General features: G+C 46.3%; 1 protein-coding gene across 2 annotated transcripts in view; it reads right to left on the bottom strand.

Moving 5' to 3' along the window:
* Positions 1–12,378, bottom strand: part of METTL16 (methyltransferase like 16) — a 90,646-nt gene extending 78,268 nt beyond the window's left edge. Inside the window, exons 1-3 of one of the 2 annotated variants that reach the window (XM_040423497.1) lie at positions 12,270–12,378; positions 3,093–3,227; positions 1,481–1,680 (exon numbers count right to left, since the gene is read on the bottom strand). In XM_040423497.1, coding sequence (XP_040279431.1) covers positions 1,481–1,680; positions 3,093–3,220 — 328 coding nt within the window. In that variant the 5' untranslated portion in view covers positions 3,221–3,227; positions 12,270–12,378. The other variant, XM_040423498.1, reaches the window with a different exon arrangement.
* Positions 12,379–19,299: the final 6,921 nt, after the last annotated feature.

The following is a 19,299-nucleotide window of genomic DNA, read 5'->3' as shown; positions in this document are numbered from 1 at the left end:
TAGATTGCATAGATTGAACTACCACTCATCTCCACTAGCGTCATCTCCGAGGCAGATGGCAGAAGGCCACAGCACGGAGGCCCCATTCCAGCTGCTGACTGTTTCAGACGCACTGAGGCGCGATCCTGCTGAACTCCATTAAGGAACAGCGGATCTAAGCACCATGAACCCATAGCCGTTCATAGTGAGGCAACCACCAGCTGCATTACCCACTTTATCAGGGTTAGGAGCAAGCCAGGGGAACTCCACATAAGAGGTACTGGCATAGCCACTTACAGGGAAGGAAGGATGAGGATGAACCCAAATGATCGAACCCAGGCCATCAGAGAACCCACCTATAGGCTCGGACTCTGCCAGGTGGGTTCCGGGCTGCTAAGGGACCTCTACCCTGAGAGGTGTTAGCAAGGCTGTTCGAGACCTGGAAGGAGAGGCAGGACACCCCCTGATCCTAGTCCCAGCCTTAGGCCCTAAAAGTTCTTGTAAAATCTCTTCAACCCTAGAGCAGGGAACCTCTCTGCATCTATCCCCTGTAGGGACAGGAAGAACACTGGTGGGTGGAGGTGGGAGGGACCTTTTAACCTCTCTGTTTCCTGTCCCAAGAAGGTCAAAGGGGAACAACCTCCTGTTGTGCGGTCATGAGGGATGAGATGGAAAATGGGGCTCTGGCGTTTGATAATATGGCTTTGGCTGGAAGGAGTTAAGAACAGATTTATCCCATTTGATAAAATATTGTTTAGTCTCGTTAGTCAGTAAATGTTATATAACTACTGAAGCAAAGATCATGCTTCCCCGAAGCTCAGATTATCCCAAAACAGCAGGCCTGGTAATATAATGACATGAAAATCACACAACTATAAAGCTTAATAGCAAAAAAAAAAATCCAAATATTCAGACCCAGCAAACATATCGGTGCCGCTAATCATCAATTAGAAGAGTTACAGCAACAACTGTCGACTCAACAAAAGCAACAGCGATCCACAGTTTCCTCTCCTGCAGCAGATGGTGGAAGTAGAAGCAAGTAGAAGCATCAGCAACCCAGTGTAGACAGCACAGCAGGACGGCGCATGAATGAAAGTCACTATGGATAGGCCAAATGAGCACAACAAAAAGATCCATTCGCTGGAAAACTGGGAAAAGTGAGCAAAGCCCCAAATGACTGCAAAGCTCAAATTACCCAGTGGTCATCTATTAGAAAGTGAGCTATTGTTAAAGGGGTTATCCAATGTCATGAACAGCCCCCCATCTGCTGGGCCCCTCACACGGAATATACTTACCCCACGCCGCTCCTGGTCCCCGCACCGCCGCTGCTGCTTCTCCCTGTACACGGATGAAAACATCCAGTGTCGGGGGGGGAGCAGCCAATGGCAGGCGGGGACGAGCCCCCCTAGCATCATGTTCATGACATTGGATAACCCCTTTAATGTGTTCAATTCTAAGACAGCACAAGTTTATTCTCAGTTCTATCTAAGCACCACATTACCTATGTCAATCCCTCGTCGGACTGTTGTTTTGTCAGAATCATGGAAGTTGATCAGATCTTCCACCCAGTGAATGTAGTTTAGCCTGAGTGGTACCGTGGGAATGAGTCTCTCAAGGGGTATGTCGATAGTCAAACCAAAGTCTTCCTTCAGTAGGGTGCAGGTCAATGCACGGACAGCTCCAGGGTCTTTGAAGTTCAAGCTAAATTTAAAAATGAGAAAAAAATTAATAATTGTAAATGAAAGTATAGTGCTATGATTTTCAATGTATTTTAGTAAATCAGTTTCAAACTGTAAGCAGATAATATAGACACATACACAGTCAAGTCACATTATTATGACCACCATCTAATATCCAGAGTAACCGCTGTGTGCAGCACAGACAACAGCTTGACAGGCTGGAAGGTCCTGGTAGGTTGTCACAGGTATTTGTGCCATGCTGACTGCAGTGTATCCTACAGCTGCTGGAGGGGGCATGGTGGCGAACACGATTAAGGTGACCACACAGATGCTGAATTGGGTTCAAGCCCGGGGAATTGGGGGGCCAGAGTAGTACTTGGAAGTCATGGTCATGCTCTTCCAACCAATGTCGGCCATTTCTAGCTGTGTGACATGTTACATTGTCTTGCTGGAAGTTCCCATCCACTCCAGGGAAGATAACTAGCATGTATGGGTGTACTTGATCTGCAAGGATGGATTCATATCCAAAATCGGTTGAGTGAGCCTTCCAAGTAGATGAGTGGGCCCAGAGAATGCCACAAAAAGATTCCCCAGACGATAACACTGCCACCATCAGGAATGGCTTCTGATGTTTATCGCCTGATATGACAACTTCTATCAGTTCAATAAAGCAGGATCGTGAATTATAGGGGAAGGCAAACCTTTGCCAATCAGTGAAAGTCCAATTCTGATACCGCTGTGACAATTGAAGCCTTTTCTGCTGATGCAACCTTGTCAGCAGAGGTGCAGTGACCATCTGTCTGCTTATTAGGCCTCATGCACACGACCGTTGTTGTGGTCCGCATCCGAGCCGCAGTTTTTGCAGCTCGGGTACGGACCCATTCACTTCAATAAGGCCGCAAAAGATGCGGACAGCACAAGGGCAGCTTCTGTGTTTTGTGGATCTGCAATTTGTGGACCGCAGAAAACGGAACGGTCGTGTGCATGAGGCCTTAGCCTCATACACAGTAGGGTGTGAATGGGGCTGAGAGCGATACCAAGCACAGCCGCTATACAATGTATGGCGCCACTGCCTTCTCAAAATAGCTGATCAGCGGGGGTCCCGGGTATCAGACCTCCTCCAATCAGATACTGATGACCTAGGTCAACAGTTAAAACCCCTTTTAAAACGACATCTTCTCTGCAGTGGCCACAGCAAGGGAAAGGAGCAGCCGACTGCAAATTTCATGTTAAATGAGTCGTCTGTTATGGAAAAACGGACTTGAAAGGGACTGTACAAGAATGGGGAGCTTCTGGGGTGTCCACCGTATGAGCGTTTCCAAATGGAGGAATATGGAGCACTGTGCATTGGAAATATTATTTCTGAGTACACTCAGTGACAAAAGCAATCTCTTCTCCCATGTACCAATCTGGAGGGGAGGTCTACACACGTACCCAACTTTTCCAGACAGGCCGACATCGACATGCTGCTTAAATTCAGGATACTTGGAAGCCAAAAAGGCAAAGTCAGGAGGTTTATCCTTGTAGCGGTTTCTTGGGTGCATCGATTTGTTAAGGGCCATTCCTTATCTGAAATGACAGAATATGAAATATGGTTACATAGGTCAGTAAAATGGCTGAATATGAACCGTTGATCAGACCTGCGTCTGTCAGCTTTATGGCTATTTACAGCACAATTAAAGGGTGTGTAGCAAGGTATTTTAGTGGTTCTTTCCCCTTTAATTCCTTGTAATGTAGTTGGTTAGTGGTACATGGTCACGTTACTGTGGCCTGAAGTAACTGTACATGCGTACTGAACACTGAAAACCTTTAGGAGGGGCGAGAAGGCCAGTGAGCTAGTTATGTAACAAAAACCTTAGCTCCATTGAACACATCATCAGGGTAAGTGTCCTGTTACTGCTACCTCTCTTATTATCACATGGGCATTGGCCATGTGCCATGTTGGGGAGCTGGCTCATTTGTTCACGTCTTTGGTTACTGTTACTTACTTTATTTTGTACGTTATCTTTTGTATATATCCTTTATCATAGTTTAGTAGACTTTTTATGCACCTAAGTCTTGTTAAGCCTATTTATTCCTGGTTCTCAGAATTCACTGTAATACAAAGGGGTTATCTGACTCCTTGTAACTGATGACCTACCCTCAATAGGTCATCAGCATCTGATGGGTGGGGTCCGACACACAGGATCCTGCCAATCAACTGTGTTAGCAGGCCCTGTGTGCTGCAGCCTTGTCACTGCTTACGCTAGGCCAGTGTCATCATGACCAACGGTCACGTGGCCTAGGCCCCATGGGGCTGAGCTGTGCTTAGGCCACCTGATTGATATTCATGGCGTCACTGGCCGAGGGTCAGCAGTAAGAAGGCCGTGGAGCTCAGGGACTTCTCAAACAGCTGATAGACGGGGGATCCTGGGTTTCAGACCCCCACCCATGAGATGCTGGTGACCTATGCAGAGGAAAAGTCACTGTTACAAAGAGTCAGATAACCCCTTTATTTGTTCCATCGCCGTCTTCATTGCACTTTTGTCGCTACCTGCATGTAAACTTTTTAGCATGGATGGGGTCACGTGTACTGCTGCAGTCAATGGGTGGCCACAGCAGTCATGTACCGCTTGTGGGCCACATCACTGCTGCGGCCAATCATTGGCTTATCTATGCTTGAAGTTTACATGCGAGGACTGAAGTGCAGAGCAGGCAGCGGTGGACCCAGGGAGTCAGAACTAGACGACAGAAAGCAGGAAAGTATGCTTCCCTTTACAGGACCGGCAGGAAGTGGATTTAAAAAAAGAAGGCAATCCTTGACTTGCATTTTTAAAGGGGTTGTACTAGAATGGGGTTAGGGGGAGTTTTGGCAACCCCCTGCCCCACTTGGCCGGACCTGTAAAGGTGCTGGCTCCCCGTTCCTTCTCCTCAATGGCCTGGACTTCCTCGATGCAAACATCTGGTTTGACATTATTGCAGCCAATCACTGGCCGCGGCAGTGACCGGCTCCCCTTACGATAGGACAAATGGTCACATGAAGCATGGGGATCCGGTCTCTGCTACAGCCAGTGATTGGCTGCAGTAATGTCAAACGGGATGTTTTCAGTGTGGGAGCCCGAGCTGGGAGGTGAAGGAGCAGGGAGCCAGTGCCAGGAAGCAGGTAAGGAAGATTCCCTTTACAGGTCTGGCCTAGTGAGTTGCCCAAAAAACCCATTTGTTCACAACCACTTTAACCCCTTAAGGACGCAGGGCGTATCGGTACGCCCTATTTCCCGAGTCCTTAAGGACTCAGGGCGTACCGGTACGTCCTAGCTTGAACTCAGTATTCCGGCGCCCGAGGGGTTAAACGGAACGGGATTTCGGCTGAAATCCTTCAGCCGGCATCCTGTGACAACGCCAGGGGGGGTCATGTGACCCCCCCGTGTCGGCGATCGCAGCAAACCGCAGGTCAATTCAGACCTGCGGTTTGCTGCGCTTTTTGCAGTTTCTGATGCCCGCGGTCCCTGACCGCGGGGATCAGAAACTTTTGAGTGCCTATAATCAATATTTTTCACCCCCCCCTGCACGATTTTATGCCGGCGGGTGGTGCGGGGGGGGTGTCGCATGCGGTGGGGGCGGTGCGGGAGGCGGGCGGTGCGGCAGGCGGGATCGCTATCCCCCGCCCGCCTCCCCATGAATGATCGTTGGCTTCTAGTGGTTATACCAGGGTGCCAGCACATTGCTGGCACCCTGGTATAAACGGCTGACATCTGTGCAGATGTCAGCCGTTTAACCCTTTCCATACCGCGGTCCGTACGGACCGCTGTATGGAAAAAGTTAACTGTCGTCGGTCAGGGAGCTCCCTCCCTCTCCATCGGGGGGCTGCTGTGCCTTTGCAGCCCCCCGATGGAGAGGGAGAGAGCCCCCAGAGAGCCCCCCTCAGCCCTGTGCTTACCCTTCCCCGTCTGCGAAGTTCTGAGCAGACGGGGAAGGTTCCCATGGCAACAGGACGCCTGCTCAGGCGTCCTGCTGTCCATGGTGCTGAACAGATCTATGCTGAAAGCATAGATCTGTTCAGTGTAATAAAATACAGTATAGAACAATATATATTGTACTGTACTGTATTATACAGACATCAGACCCACTGGATCTTCCAGAACCAAGTGGGTCTGGGTCAAAAAAAAAGTTGAAAAAAGTGAAAAAAGTTAAGATTAAAAAAAAAAACATTCATCACTGAATAAAAAAAAATAAAAATAAAAATACACTACACATATTAGGTATCGCCGCGTCCGTAACGACCTGATCTATAAAACGGTCATGTTACTTTCCCCGCACGGTGAACACCATAAAAATAAAAAAATAAAAACTATGAGAAAATTGAAATTTTGCCCACCTTACTTCCCAAAAAAGGTAATAAAAGTGATCAAAAAAGTCACATGTACGCCAAAATAGTACCAATCAAACCGTCATCTCATCCCGCAAAAATCATACCTTACCCAAGATAATCGCCCAAAAACTGAAAAAACTATGGCTCTCAGACTAAAGAAACACTAAAACATGATTTTTTTTGTTTCAAAAATGAAATCATTGTGTAAAACTTACATAAATAAAAATAAAGTATACATATTAGGTATCGCCGCGTCCGTATCGACCGGCTCTATAAGAATATCACATGATCTAACCCCTCAGGTGACCACCGTAAAAAATAAAAAATAAAAACTGTGTAAAAAAAGCCATTTTTTGTCATCTTACGTCACAAAAAGTGTAATAACAAGCGATCAAAAAGTCATATGCACCCCAAAATAGTGCCAATTAAACCGTCATCTCATCCCGCAAAAAATGAGACCCTACTCAAGATAATCGCCCAAAAACTGAAAAAACTATGGCTCTTAGACTATGGAGACACTAAAACTTTTTTTGGTTTTAAAAATGAAGTTATTGTATAAAACTTACATAAATAAAAAAAAGGTATACATATTAGGTATCACCGCGTCCGTGACAACCTGCTCTATAAAATTACCACATGATCTAACCTGTCAGATGAATGTTGTAAATAACAAAAAAAAAAAAAAAACGTGCCAAAAAAGCTATTTCTTGTTACCTTGCCGCACAAAAAGTGTAATATAGAGCAACCAAAAATCATATGTACCCTAAACTAGTACCAACAAAGCTGCCACCTTATTCCGTACTTTCTAAAATGGGGTCACTTTTTTGGAGTTTCTACTCTAGGGGTGCATCAGGGGGGCTTCAAATGGGACATGGTGTCAAAAAAACCAGTCCAGCAAAACCTGCCTTCCAAAAACCGTATGGCATTCCTTTCCTTCTGCGCCCTGCCGTGTGCCCGTACAGCGGTTTACGACCACATATGGGGTGTTTCTGTAAACTACAGAATAAGGGCCATAAATAATGAGTTTTGTTTGGCTGTTAACCCTTGCTTTGTTACTGGAAAAAAAATATTAAAATGGAAAATCTGCCAAAAAAGTGAAATTTTGAAATTGTATCTCTATTTTCCATTAAATCTTGTGCAACACCTAAAGGGTTAACAAAGTTTGTAAAATCAGTTTTGAATACCTTGAGGGGTGTAGTTTCTTAGATGGGGTCACTTTTATGGAGTTTCTACTCTAGGGGTGCATCAGGGGGGCTTCAAATGGGACATGGTGTCAAAAAAACAGTCCAGCAAAATCTGGCTTCCAAAAACCATACGGCGCATCTTTCACTCTACGCCCCGCTGTGTGGCCGTACAGTAGTTTACGACCACATATGGGGTGTTTCTGTAAACGGCAGAGTCAGGGCAATAAAGATACAGTCTTGTTTGGCTGTTAACCCTTGCTTTGTTAGTGGAAAAAATGGGTTAAAATGGAAAATTAGGCAAAAAAATGAAATTCTCAAATTTCATCCCCATTTGCCAATAACTCTTGTGCAACACCTAAAGGGTTAACACAGGGCTTGACAAATTTCCTTGGAATCTAGGAGCCAGCTAAAAAAGTTAGGAGCCAGGCGGAGCAGTGTCATAAAGCCCCTAGTAGGTGCCCCCATAGTGCCCCCCCCCCACTTCTCCATAGAGCCCCCCCAATAATGCTGTACCATGTTACATATACCGCCGCTCCGTCCCCTATTGACTATAATGGGGACGGGGGCGGAGCTCCGGCGCAGCACGGCAGTTCGCGGTGAGAGGCCGCCGGACTAAAGTTGGACATGCAGTACTTTTAGTCCGGCGGCCTTTCACCATGCACTGCCGTGCTGCGCCAGAGCTCTGCCCCCATTATAGTCAATGGGGACAGAGCTGCGGTCCGGCGAAACAGCGGAAGGACGGATCCGACAGGGTGAACAGCCTGCCAGATCCATCCTGCCGCAAGTGTGAAAGTACCCTTAGTTCTATAGCTACTGAATGAGACAGAAGGGGGGATGCCTTTAACATATAGATCTCCTTGAGAAGCCAATTTGATCCTAAAGGGTTAATTCAAACTAATCTAAACTGTGTCCTGTCACTTCTCCCATATCTCTGCTCCTGTCCCTTAATCTTATCACTGCTGCGAAAGCATCAGCCACAGCCTCAGTGTAACCTGTTCTACAGTCTGACTCCCGGCTCTTTTAACTCAAAGAATCGAATGAGTCACTAACTGAGTCGGATCTTTAGATTCTTAACCTGTGACTCATTCGATTCCCTGTACTTGTGTCAGTGACTCAGAGCTGCTGGTGCTTGCATTGCCTCAGCTCTGATTGGTTGGTGGGCGGGGAGGGGAGGGGCTGGCAGAAGCAGCTTCCACTCTAGGATCAGATTACACTCCTCCCGAGTCCCTCCCTCAGGCTCCTGCTGCCAGCGTCTCTGCTATTGTGTGCTGTGACGGAGCTGTTTCACACGGTGCTGCCTCCGGACAGAACGGCAGCTCCGCACCCATCGCCCGGGCACCTTTGAAAACGGGCTGACAAATACCCAAGCGCCAGGACTAAATTCCTGGTCGCCATGGCGACCTGGCGCCTGGGATTTGTCGAGCCCTGGGTTAACAAAGTTTGTAAAATCAGTTTTGAATACCTTGAGGGGTGTAGTTTCTTAGATGGGGTCACTTTTATGGAGTTTCTACTCTAGGGGTGCATCAGGGGGCTTCAAATGGGACATGGTGTCAAAAAAACAGTCCAGCAAAATCTGGCTTCCAAAAACCATACGGCGCATCTTTCACTCTACGCCCCGCTGTGTGGCCGTACAGTAGTTTACGACCACATATGGGGTGTTTCTGTAAACGGCAGAGTCAGGGCAATAAAGATACAGTCTTGTTTGGCTGTTAACCCTTGCTTTGTTAGTGGAAAAAATGGGTTAAAATGGAAAATTAGGCAAAAAAATGAAATTCTCAAATTTCATCCCCATTTGCCAATAACTCTTGTGCAACACCTAAAGGGTTAACACAGGGCTTGACAAATTTCCTTGGAATCTAGGAGCCAGCTAAAAAAGTTAGGAGCCAGGCGGAGCAGTGTCATAAAGCCCCTAGTAGGTGCCCCCATAGTGCCCCCCCCCCCCCCCCACTTCTCCATAGAGCCCCCCCAATAATGCTGTACCATGTTACATATACCGCCGCTCCGTCCCCTATTGACTATAATGGGGACGGGGGCGGAGCTCCGGCGCAGCACGGCAGTTCGCGGTGAGAGGCCGCCGGACTAAAGTTGGACATGCAGTACTTTTAGTCCGGCGGCCTTTCACCATGCACTGCCGTGCTGCGCCAGAGCTCTGCCCCCATTATAGTCAATGGGGACAGAGCTGCGGTCCGGCGAAACAGCGGAAGGACGGATCCGACAGGGTGAACAGCCTGCCAGATCCATCCTGCCGCAAGTGTGAAAGTACCCTTAGTTCTATAGCTACTGAATGAGACAGAAGGGGGGATGCCTTTAACATATAGATCTCCTTGAGAAGCCAATTTGATCCTAAAGGGTTAATTCAAACTAATCTAAACTGTGTCCTGTCACTTCTCCCATATCTCTGCTCCTGTCCCTTAATCTTATCACTGCTGCGAAAGCATCAGCCACAGCCTCAGTGTAACCTGTTCTACAGTCTGACTCCCGGCTCTTTTAACTCAAAGAATCGAATGAGTCACTAACTGAGTCGGATCTTTAGATTCTTAACCTGTGACTCATTCGATTCCCTGTACTTGTGTCAGTGACTCAGACTCAGAGCTGCTGGTGCTTGCATTGCCTCAGCTCTGATTGGTTGGTGGGCGGGGAGGGGAGGGGCTAGCAGAAGCAGCTTCCACTCTAGGATCAGATTACACTCCTCCCGAGTCCCTCCCTCAGGCTCCTGCTGCCAGCGTCTCTGCTATTGTGTGCTGTGACGGAGCTGTTTCACACGGTGCTGCCTCCGGACAGAACGGCAGCTCCGCACCCATCGCCCGGGCACCTTTGAAAACGGGCTGACAAATACCCAAGCGCCAGGACTAAATTCCTGGTCGCCATGGCGACCTGGCGCCTGGGATTTGTCGAGCCCTGGGTTAACAAAGTTTGTAAAATCAGTTTTGAATACCTTGAGGGGTGTAGTTTCTTAGATGGGGTCACTTTTATGGAGTTTCTACTCTAGGGGTGCATCAGGGGGCTTCAAATGGGACATGGTGTCAAAAAAACAGTCCAGCAAAATCAGCCCTCCAAAAACCAAACGGCGCACCTTTCACTCTACGCCCTACTGTGTGCCCGTACAGTAGTTTACGGCCACATATTGGGTGTTTCTGTAAACGGCAGAGTCAGGGCAATAAAGATACAGTCTTGTTTAGCTGTTAACCCTTGCTTTGTTAGTGGAAAAAATGGGTTAAAATGGAAAATTAGGCAAAAAAATGAAATTCTCAAATTTCATCCCCATTTGCCAATAACTCTTGTGCAATACCTAAAGGGTTAACAAAGCTTGTAAAATCAGTTTTGAATACCTTGAGGGGTGTAGTTCATAGAATGGGGTCATTTTTGGGCGGTTTCTATTATGTAAGCCTCGCAAAGTGACTTCAGACCTGTAGTGGTCCCTAAAAATTTGGTTTTTGTAAATTTCTGAAAAATTTCAAGATTTGCTTCTAAACTTCTAAGCCTTATAACATCCCCAAAAAATAAAATATCAATCCCAAAATGCTACAAACATGAAGTAGACATATGGGGAATGTAAAGTCATCAAAATTTTTGGGGGTATTACTATGTATTACAGAAGTAGAGAAACTGAAACTTTGAAATTTGCAAATTTTTCAAAATTTTTGGTAAATATGGTATTTTTTATGCAAAAAAATTAACTTTTTTGACCCAATTTTAGCAGTGTCATGAAGTACAATATGTGACGAAAAAACAATCTCAGAACGGCCTGGATAAGTCAAAGCGTTTTAAAGTTATCAGCACTTAAAGTGACACTGGTCAGATTTGCAAAAAATGGCCAAGTCCTTAAGGTGAAATAGGGCTGAGTCCTTAAGGGGTTAAAGAGGACCTTTCACCCCTCCTGACATTCCTGTTTTAATAGCTACATGCATTCCCCATGTAATAACAATTCTGGAGCCTCTATTCTTATGGCTCTATGTTGTGCCGTTCCTTTATAATTCCTACTAGAAGTTATGAATGAATTGCTAGCAGTCTTCAGTAAGGGTACAGAGGGGAGGTAACTAGGTACCTGCACAGTCTGAAAATGGCAGCGCTGATTGGATAGAGTGAGACTGTTCAGGTACACCCCCTCCCCCCCCAAACTGATTACCTCCCCTCTGTACCCTTACTGCAGACTGCTAGCAATTAATTCATAACTTCTAGCAGGAATAATAAAGGAATGACACAACATAGAGCCATAAGAATAGATGCTCCAGAATTGTTATTACATGAGGAATACATGAAGCTAACGAAACAGGAATGTCAGGATGGGTGATGGGTCCTCTTTAAGGGCTTGTCCTGTGGCAGAAAACTTTGTATACCATTTATGAACTGTAACAGAGACATTTACTATGTGCTTTATTACACAGGCTATGCTGTAGATATGACTTTTTCAGCGGACGCTGGGACAGACGGGGGTTTAGCTACAGAACCGAGACAGCAAGACCCTCCATCACGTCATCCACAAACCCTGTCATTATGAACGGAGATGTGGAGGCTCCAGCACCAGAAGACGGCGTCTGAAATGGGATGATCCAAGCACACTTAATAAATAAAGGTCATTAGTACATTTATTAATGTTTTAGATTTCATAAACAATAGTTGGATTTTCCTGCCGCTGGACAACCCCTTTAAGTATACCCCAATATTCACCACTCTTCGGGGGGGGGGAAGTGGCAGCTGCTGACATAACAGCAGACACAATTAAGACATGGATTTGTTTTGCCCCCAATGAACACATTCGCGCCATTATTATTATTTTTAAACCCAGCTTGGAGCAGCTGGAGACCCCCCTATACATCACCCGCCCCTTTGGCTTTTTGCATTATAAGCACAACTAACCCGAAGTATAAAAACAATTCTGCAAGAGCAGTTGCCCATAGCAACCAATCACCTCGCTGCTGTCATGATGTAACCTGCACTGAAATGATAAAAGGCCTCTGATTGGTTACTTTACGTGCAACTACTTCACTTCCGGACGGCATTAGTGTTGTACATGACCCAGACTGTCGGCGGAGGACACCGGAGAGCATGACGCAGCCGGCGGATACGGTACACACTCACATCACTTGTACAACTCTCTCCCGTCTCCGCGCTGTGCTCTGCCAGCTCCACGTGTGCGGCTAAACTGCTCGCAGCAGGCTCGGTCCGATCACATGACCAGGAGGGTACTGTACGGCGCGAAATTTGGGACAAACGTCCTCATACCGCGTTCTTTCAGGCGTTGCATCAGCATATGAGTATCTACAGCTGTAATTTTCCATCCTGAAGCAATGCATTAGCAGACTTTTAGCTTAGATAGGCAGTTTGGTCAGAAGTGAAATGCAATGATATCTGCAAACTAATCATCAGTATCTCAAGTCTTCAACTTTTTCCGTGTGTGACAGGAACATTATTTTTTTTTCCAAATGCGTAATAAAAAAATTATCCGCCATCCCTCCCAACTTTTAAATAACATAAAGAGGGATAATATGTGCGGCGCGCCGCAGCAATATTTTTCGTACTAGGCCATGCTTCTACCTCCGCCCACAGCATAACTATACGCACCCAGTCCCTTTAATGCTCCCACATAGTACAGTGGTCCCTCAAGTTACAATATGGATTGGTTCCAGTACGACCATTGTATGTTGAAACCATTGTAAGTTGAGTAATTGGTTCTAAAGCCCCAAAATGTTATTCAAGATGAGAGAAAATGAAGATTTAAGAGAAATAAGCAGATAACTAAAACGGGCGTAGCTAGAAATGACTGGGCCCCATAGCAAAAAAAATTATGCCACCCCCACATACCTCTCGGACCTCGCCGCCACATCCGCACCTCCTCATGCACTTGCGACGGTTACGCGTAGGACTGAGCACAGACGGTTGGTCACTGGCAGCGCATTTGTGCCAGTGTAGGAAATGTATGAATCTAAATGTCTGTGTATTAAAGAAGATTGTTAAATTGTCAGGGGTCTGTAACACAAGCAGGTGAAAGTACATATCGTGGGGTGTGTATGTGTATTAGACAGAAGGTTCTTCACCTACACGTGTATCAGCACTAGATATATACCCCTTACTCTCCCTAATACCCAAACTACACAAGATACATATCCCTACCCTCTGTCTTAGGCCTCATGAACACGACCGTTGTTTTATTCCGTGTCCGTTGTTCCGTTTTTCGTGATTTTCTGCGGACCCATTGACTTTCAATAGGTCCGTTGAAAACTCTGCTAGTGCACCGTTTGTCATCCGCGTCCGTGATCCATGGTTCCAGTCCGTCAAAAAAATATAACCTGTCCTATTTTTTTAACGGAAACCGGTTCGCAGACCCATTCAAGTCAATGGGACCGTGAAAAAACGCGGAGGCACACAAGATTGTCACCCGCTTCCGTCTGTTTCCTATCATTTGCATGGCAAACCTGTCTTAGATTTTTTTTTGACTTTCCTTCATGTCTGGTGATCCTCCAAAAATAAAGGAAGACACACGGAAACAAAAACGGAAAAGGATCACGGAACAACGGAACCCCATTTTGCGGAACGGAACACAACAACGGCCGTGTGCATGAGGTCTAATACACATACACACCCCACGATATGTACTTTTCACCTTCTTGTGTTACAGACCCCTGTACAATTTAACAATCTTCTTTAATACACAGACATTTAGATTCATACATTTCCTACACTGGCACAAATGTACTAACCATCTGTTAGCTATCTTCAGAAATAAACAGCTCAGGAACGGCTCCGGTAAATCAGGTTATGAGCTGCTGGGGACTACACCCCGGTCTTGAGGAGCGAGAGGGAGACGCCGCCGGCCGTGCTGAAACAGGAGCAGCCAGTGACAGTGACGGTCGAGATGTGGAACTGAGCAGAACGGCGACCACCGTGAAACAACGGGAAGAACGGAAGGGGACTCTGCGCAAGGTGAAGATAGGTGGCTGTGTCTTTGCCATCAACCACACTATTAAATAATGCAGCTGCCAGCTGGTATCCTGGCTAAATACCGTACATGGCCTTCGGACATACCACTACAGTCCCCACTCCCCAGCCAGAGTCAGCCGGAGCCAGCCCTCACCTCAGCCACTTGAACCGTACGTCTGTGCGCCAGCCGCCCACGCTCCGAGTCCGCCTCCTCCACTTCCGGCCAGTAGGACTAGTCAGAACTGCCTCCCAGACTGCGGGACCACTCCCTCTCTGCCTCCGGCCGCCCCCTATCGCACCGCCACTCGCCACATGAATTCTATATTTTTTAAATCCTCAGCCGGCGGCCCAGGCCCCCAGTGGTGTAGGGCCCCATAGCCATTGCTATGGCTGCTATGGCGATCCTTACGCCACTGAACTAAAACATAAAGCAAGTCCTTACATATAACAGTCAGGAATAGCTGCTAACTAGCAACTAATACAGCCATTTACAAGAGAAGTGGTCTTGATTGGTTGTGAGTCTCGGGCATTGTATGTTGAGTCTAGTTTCAACTTACGATGGGTCAGAAAAGACCATTGTATGTTAAAAAATATTGTATCCTGAGGCCATTGTATCTTGAGGGACCATTGTAATTATTCCCTCTTTGTGCCAGCATACAGTAGCAATGCCCACACTGTGCCCCTTACAGTAGTGATGCCCAGATATGTGCCCCCTCACAGTAGTTTTACCCACATTGTGCCCCCTTCACAGTAGTTATGGCCAGATAATTGCCCCCTCACAGTAGTTATGCCCAGATAATTGCCCCCTCACAGTAGTTATGGGCAGATATGTGCCCCCTCACAGTAGTTATGGGCAGATATGTGCCCCCTCACAGTAGTTATGGGCAGATATGTGCCCCATCACAGTAGTTATGGGCAGATATGTGCCCCATCACAGTAGTTATGTCCAGACATGTGCCCCCTTTAGATGAAGTAAAAAAAGTAAATATTCACCTAGTTCCTCTGATGCACATCACAGCTCAGCTGCTGGCGCTCCCCAGCAGGATACTGTCACACATCACGCTGCTGTGTAGGAGGAGGAGGAGCACAGAGGCTCATTCCACCGCTCCTCCTATATAGTCTGGCAGCGCGATGTGTGAGGGCATCCCTCTACTGCTGGTGAGTGCCTGCAGCTGAATGGTGAAGCAAGGAGCGGACAGCGGAGAGCTAATTTGATACTAAAGTGCCACATACATGTTCAATATGTTTTTGGATCCTACCAATTTCTAAGGATTCCCCTAACAAACTAGCAGCTTAAAGGGTTTCTACCACCACATTTTGACCTAATTAGCTGTCAGACACTAGCGATCTGCTAGTGTCTGCTCTACCTAACCATGCTATTGTAATCCCTTTCTCTGCAGCGGTTACCCTAAAAAACTTAGTTTTATTGGTATGCAAATGAGCCTCTAGGTGCTATGGGGGCGTCTTTTCAGCACCTAGAGGCTCTGTCCACTCACCATTTCTGCCGCCCAGCGCGCTCCAGCCCGCCCCTCTCCTCTAGATTGACAGCCTACTCGCGCCTGCGCTGTGTACTTCTGTATTCGGCGCAGGTGCAGTGACTGTCTCCCTTCGCTTACGGCGCAGGGAGCAGTCCAAGTGCTGCGTTGATTTTCTATGAATATACAAGCCTGTTGTCAAAGGCGAGACGCTTGCACCGGATAATCTCTAAAGTGAGTGCTGCCGGAATTCACATTATATATATATAAAAAAATAACAAAAAGGGCAGCACTCCAGGAAGTAAAAAATGAAAAAATACTTTATTTACCCATATGGGACAAGCGACGTTTCGGCTCAGTATACGAGCCTTTCTCAAGCAGTGAGTACAGACAAAATGCTGGATATATATACCAGTGGGGTGAATACAATCAATATGTGATACAGGTGTGATCAATTCATAATAAACACATTAATTAGGTTAAAAATACACTACATGTGTCACATTTACAGTACATCTCATTGTGAGCCTCAGTGCATAATCATATAATAAACAATCAATTATAAAAATGGATATATCATCCTGTGAAATACACAAATGTATACAAAGATTCATAATTATCAATCATCTAGTGAAGAATGTCAGCTGTGCGTGCTGATAAAGTGCTTAATGCTTACTGCGTAGGTCAAGCAGACGGAGGGTGAAGGAGGATGTATAGCGTGGACGGCTGTCATAATCCATGCGGTTCGGCGTTCCTGTAGCGCAACTGCGCATGTCTCCATGACGTATATTGCGTACTTCCGGGTTACGATATCCCTGTAATACCGCAACTGCGTGTTGATCTTCTGATGTATCTTACGCCATCTTGTTTAAGGACAACGTCCCTTTGTTGCCAGATACTTCTGATATAAACAGCCGGTGTGTAACAAAGTAAGGTAATGGCACATATTAGTGCTCTATGGCCTATACTGGTGACTGGGTGAGTTCGGATCCGGGATGCCACAATATCAAAGCTGCAGCCCACATCCGTGGCCAAAGATCAGTTGCGCACCAACACGTTAGTGTAGGGTCACACTGTATCCATGGTCAAAATCCACCCATTGTCATCTAATAGGGAGGGATCTCCTCGTGGATACCTGCCATTGTACACAACGGACTGTAATTACAGAAGTACCAAATTCATACAGAAGCAAACAAAAATAAAAAGATTTGTGCTGTGGATAGAAGACAATCCTTATATGAACATGCCGTCCATAAATGTAACTCCATATTTCCTCACTTCATACTCCGTGGCCCACCTACTGCAGGGTTTCTACCACCACATTTTGACCTAATTAGCTGTCAGACACTAGCGATCTGCTAGTGTCTGCTCTACCTAACCATGCTATTGTAATCCCTTTCTCTGCAGCGGTTACCCTAAAAAACGTAGTTTTATTGGTATGCAAATGAGCCTCTAGGTGCTATGGGGGCGTCTTTTCAGCCCCTAGAGGCTCTGTCCACTCACCATTTCTGCCGCCCAGCGCGCTCCAGCCCGCCCCTCTCCTCTAGATTGACAGCCTACTCGCGCCTGCGCTGTGTACTTCTGTATTCGGCGCAGGTGCAGTGACTGTCTCCCTTCGCTTACGGCGCAGGGAGCAGTCCAAGTGCTGCGTTGATTTTCTATAAATATACAAGCCTGTTGTCAAAGGCGAGACGCTTGCACCGGATAATCTCTAAAGTGAGTGCTGCCGGAATTCACATAATTATATATATATATATATACACACACACAAACCTAGTACAAGAAAGTCGTTCCGAGGAGATAAAGCTATGTAGAGAATAGAGGTTGTGACAGTGCCACTACCACTGCTGCCAGTCATCAGGTAACGTCATCACCAAGAGATGCTTATAAAGATATTATTGTAACAAATGTCACTGTAACAAGGCTGTTTTTCCCTATAATTGGGGCTCCAGGGGCAGCTCCACTTACAGTGGACATATACAGTGTAAAAAATGAATAATCATAATGTTGACTTGATTGTTATTTAGATATCATTTATTTTACACATACAAATCAGAATGACAAAACCTTAAAATAATAAAATAGAACTGTCTAAAATGACACAATGCATGAAGCAAAGGCCTGAATGCAAACTGTACCAAGGCCCCCAACTATGATGTGACTTGTATCACAGGATCCCAGTCAGACAAATCTCGCACCATGTATATTCTGTAAGTAATGTTTTACTTTCACACATAAAATAGAAGAAATAACACAGACAAAGCATAGAATATAAAAAATGTATCTTTTATATGTATCTTTTATATGTGCTGGTCACCTCCCATCACTCAGGAAGAGCGTACAGCAGCACTCAGGACAGGGAAACCATGGCTGCTGTGCCGCCCTCCCTCCGGACATACTGAGGGAGGTTACCGCTATAACATAAGTTTTGGTGTGTGTTTGTGTATGTAGTGATTGTGTGTATGGGTGTAGTGACTTTGTGTATTTGTGTGTGTTTTTGGATATATAACTGTAAAGGATATATTTCCTCTTTCTCCAGCTCTTCATCCTTCATGTCTTCTAGATGTTCTTCTCCTTGAAGGTCCGGCAGCTATGGTACACATCTGGACAGCAGTACATCTAAGGTTTGAATATAAATAGTTTATTATAAGAGAAACATGTTTATTATAGGAAAGAACAGATCAGTGTTATCAAGCTCTTATATATGATCTTCTCATGTAGAGGTATTCCAATCTAGGAATGTTTTGGCATCTGTAGGATATGCATAGTATTCTCAGTCATGTGAGCCCAACGTCCAGACTGGGGAATGAAGGAACAGGTGACCCTTCAGCATTTCTTTTTTTTTAAAACCTTTTTGCCACACAATGTTACACTGACTAAAAATGTTTGTTAGGCCTCATGCACACGACCGTTGTTTTGGTCCACATCCGAGCCACAGTTTTTGCGGCTTGGATGCGGACCCACTTACTTCAATGGAGCCACAAAAGATGCGGACAGCATCCGTTGCTCCGTTCCGTGGTCTGCAAAAAAAATATAACCTGTCCTATTCTTGTCCGTTTTGCGGGCAAGAATAGGTAGTTATATCAATGGCTGTCCGTACCATTCCGCAAATTGCGGAACGCACACGGACGCCATCCGTGTTTTGCGGATCCGCAATTTGCGGACCGCAAAACACACCGGTCGTGTGCATGAGGCCTTAGGCTACTTTCACACTTGCGTTCGGGGTTCCGCTTGTGAGTTCCGTTTGAAGGCTCTCACAAGCAGCCCCGAACAGATCCGTACAGCCCCAATGCATTCTGAGTGGATAAGGATCCGCTCAGAATGCATCACTTTGGCTCCATTACGCTCAGGAAGTGGACACCCGAACGCAGCTTGCAGCGTTCGGGTTTCCGCCTGGCCGTGCGGAGCCAAACGGATCCGTCCAGACTTACAATGTAAGTCAATGGGGACGGATCCGTTTGACGTTGACACAATATGGTGCAATTTCAAACGGATCCGTCCCCCATTGACTTTCAATGCAAAGTCAGGACGGATCCGTCTGACTAACAATTAGACTTAGATTTTTTTCTGAAATATAATGCAGACAGATCCGTTCTGAACGGATACCATTGTTTGCATTATAGGTGCGGATCCGTCTGTGCAGATACCAGACAGATCCGCCCCGAACGCAAGTGTGAAAGTAGCCTTAGGCCCCTTTCACACGGGCGTTGCGGGAA

The sequence above is a fragment of the Bufo bufo genome, chromosome 3 (genome assembly GCF_905171765.1).
Source record: "Bufo bufo chromosome 3, aBufBuf1.1, whole genome shotgun sequence".
Classification (NCBI taxonomy): Eukaryota; Metazoa; Chordata; class Amphibia; order Anura; family Bufonidae; genus Bufo; species Bufo bufo.
This window is presented reverse-complemented; position numbering and strand designations above follow the sequence as displayed.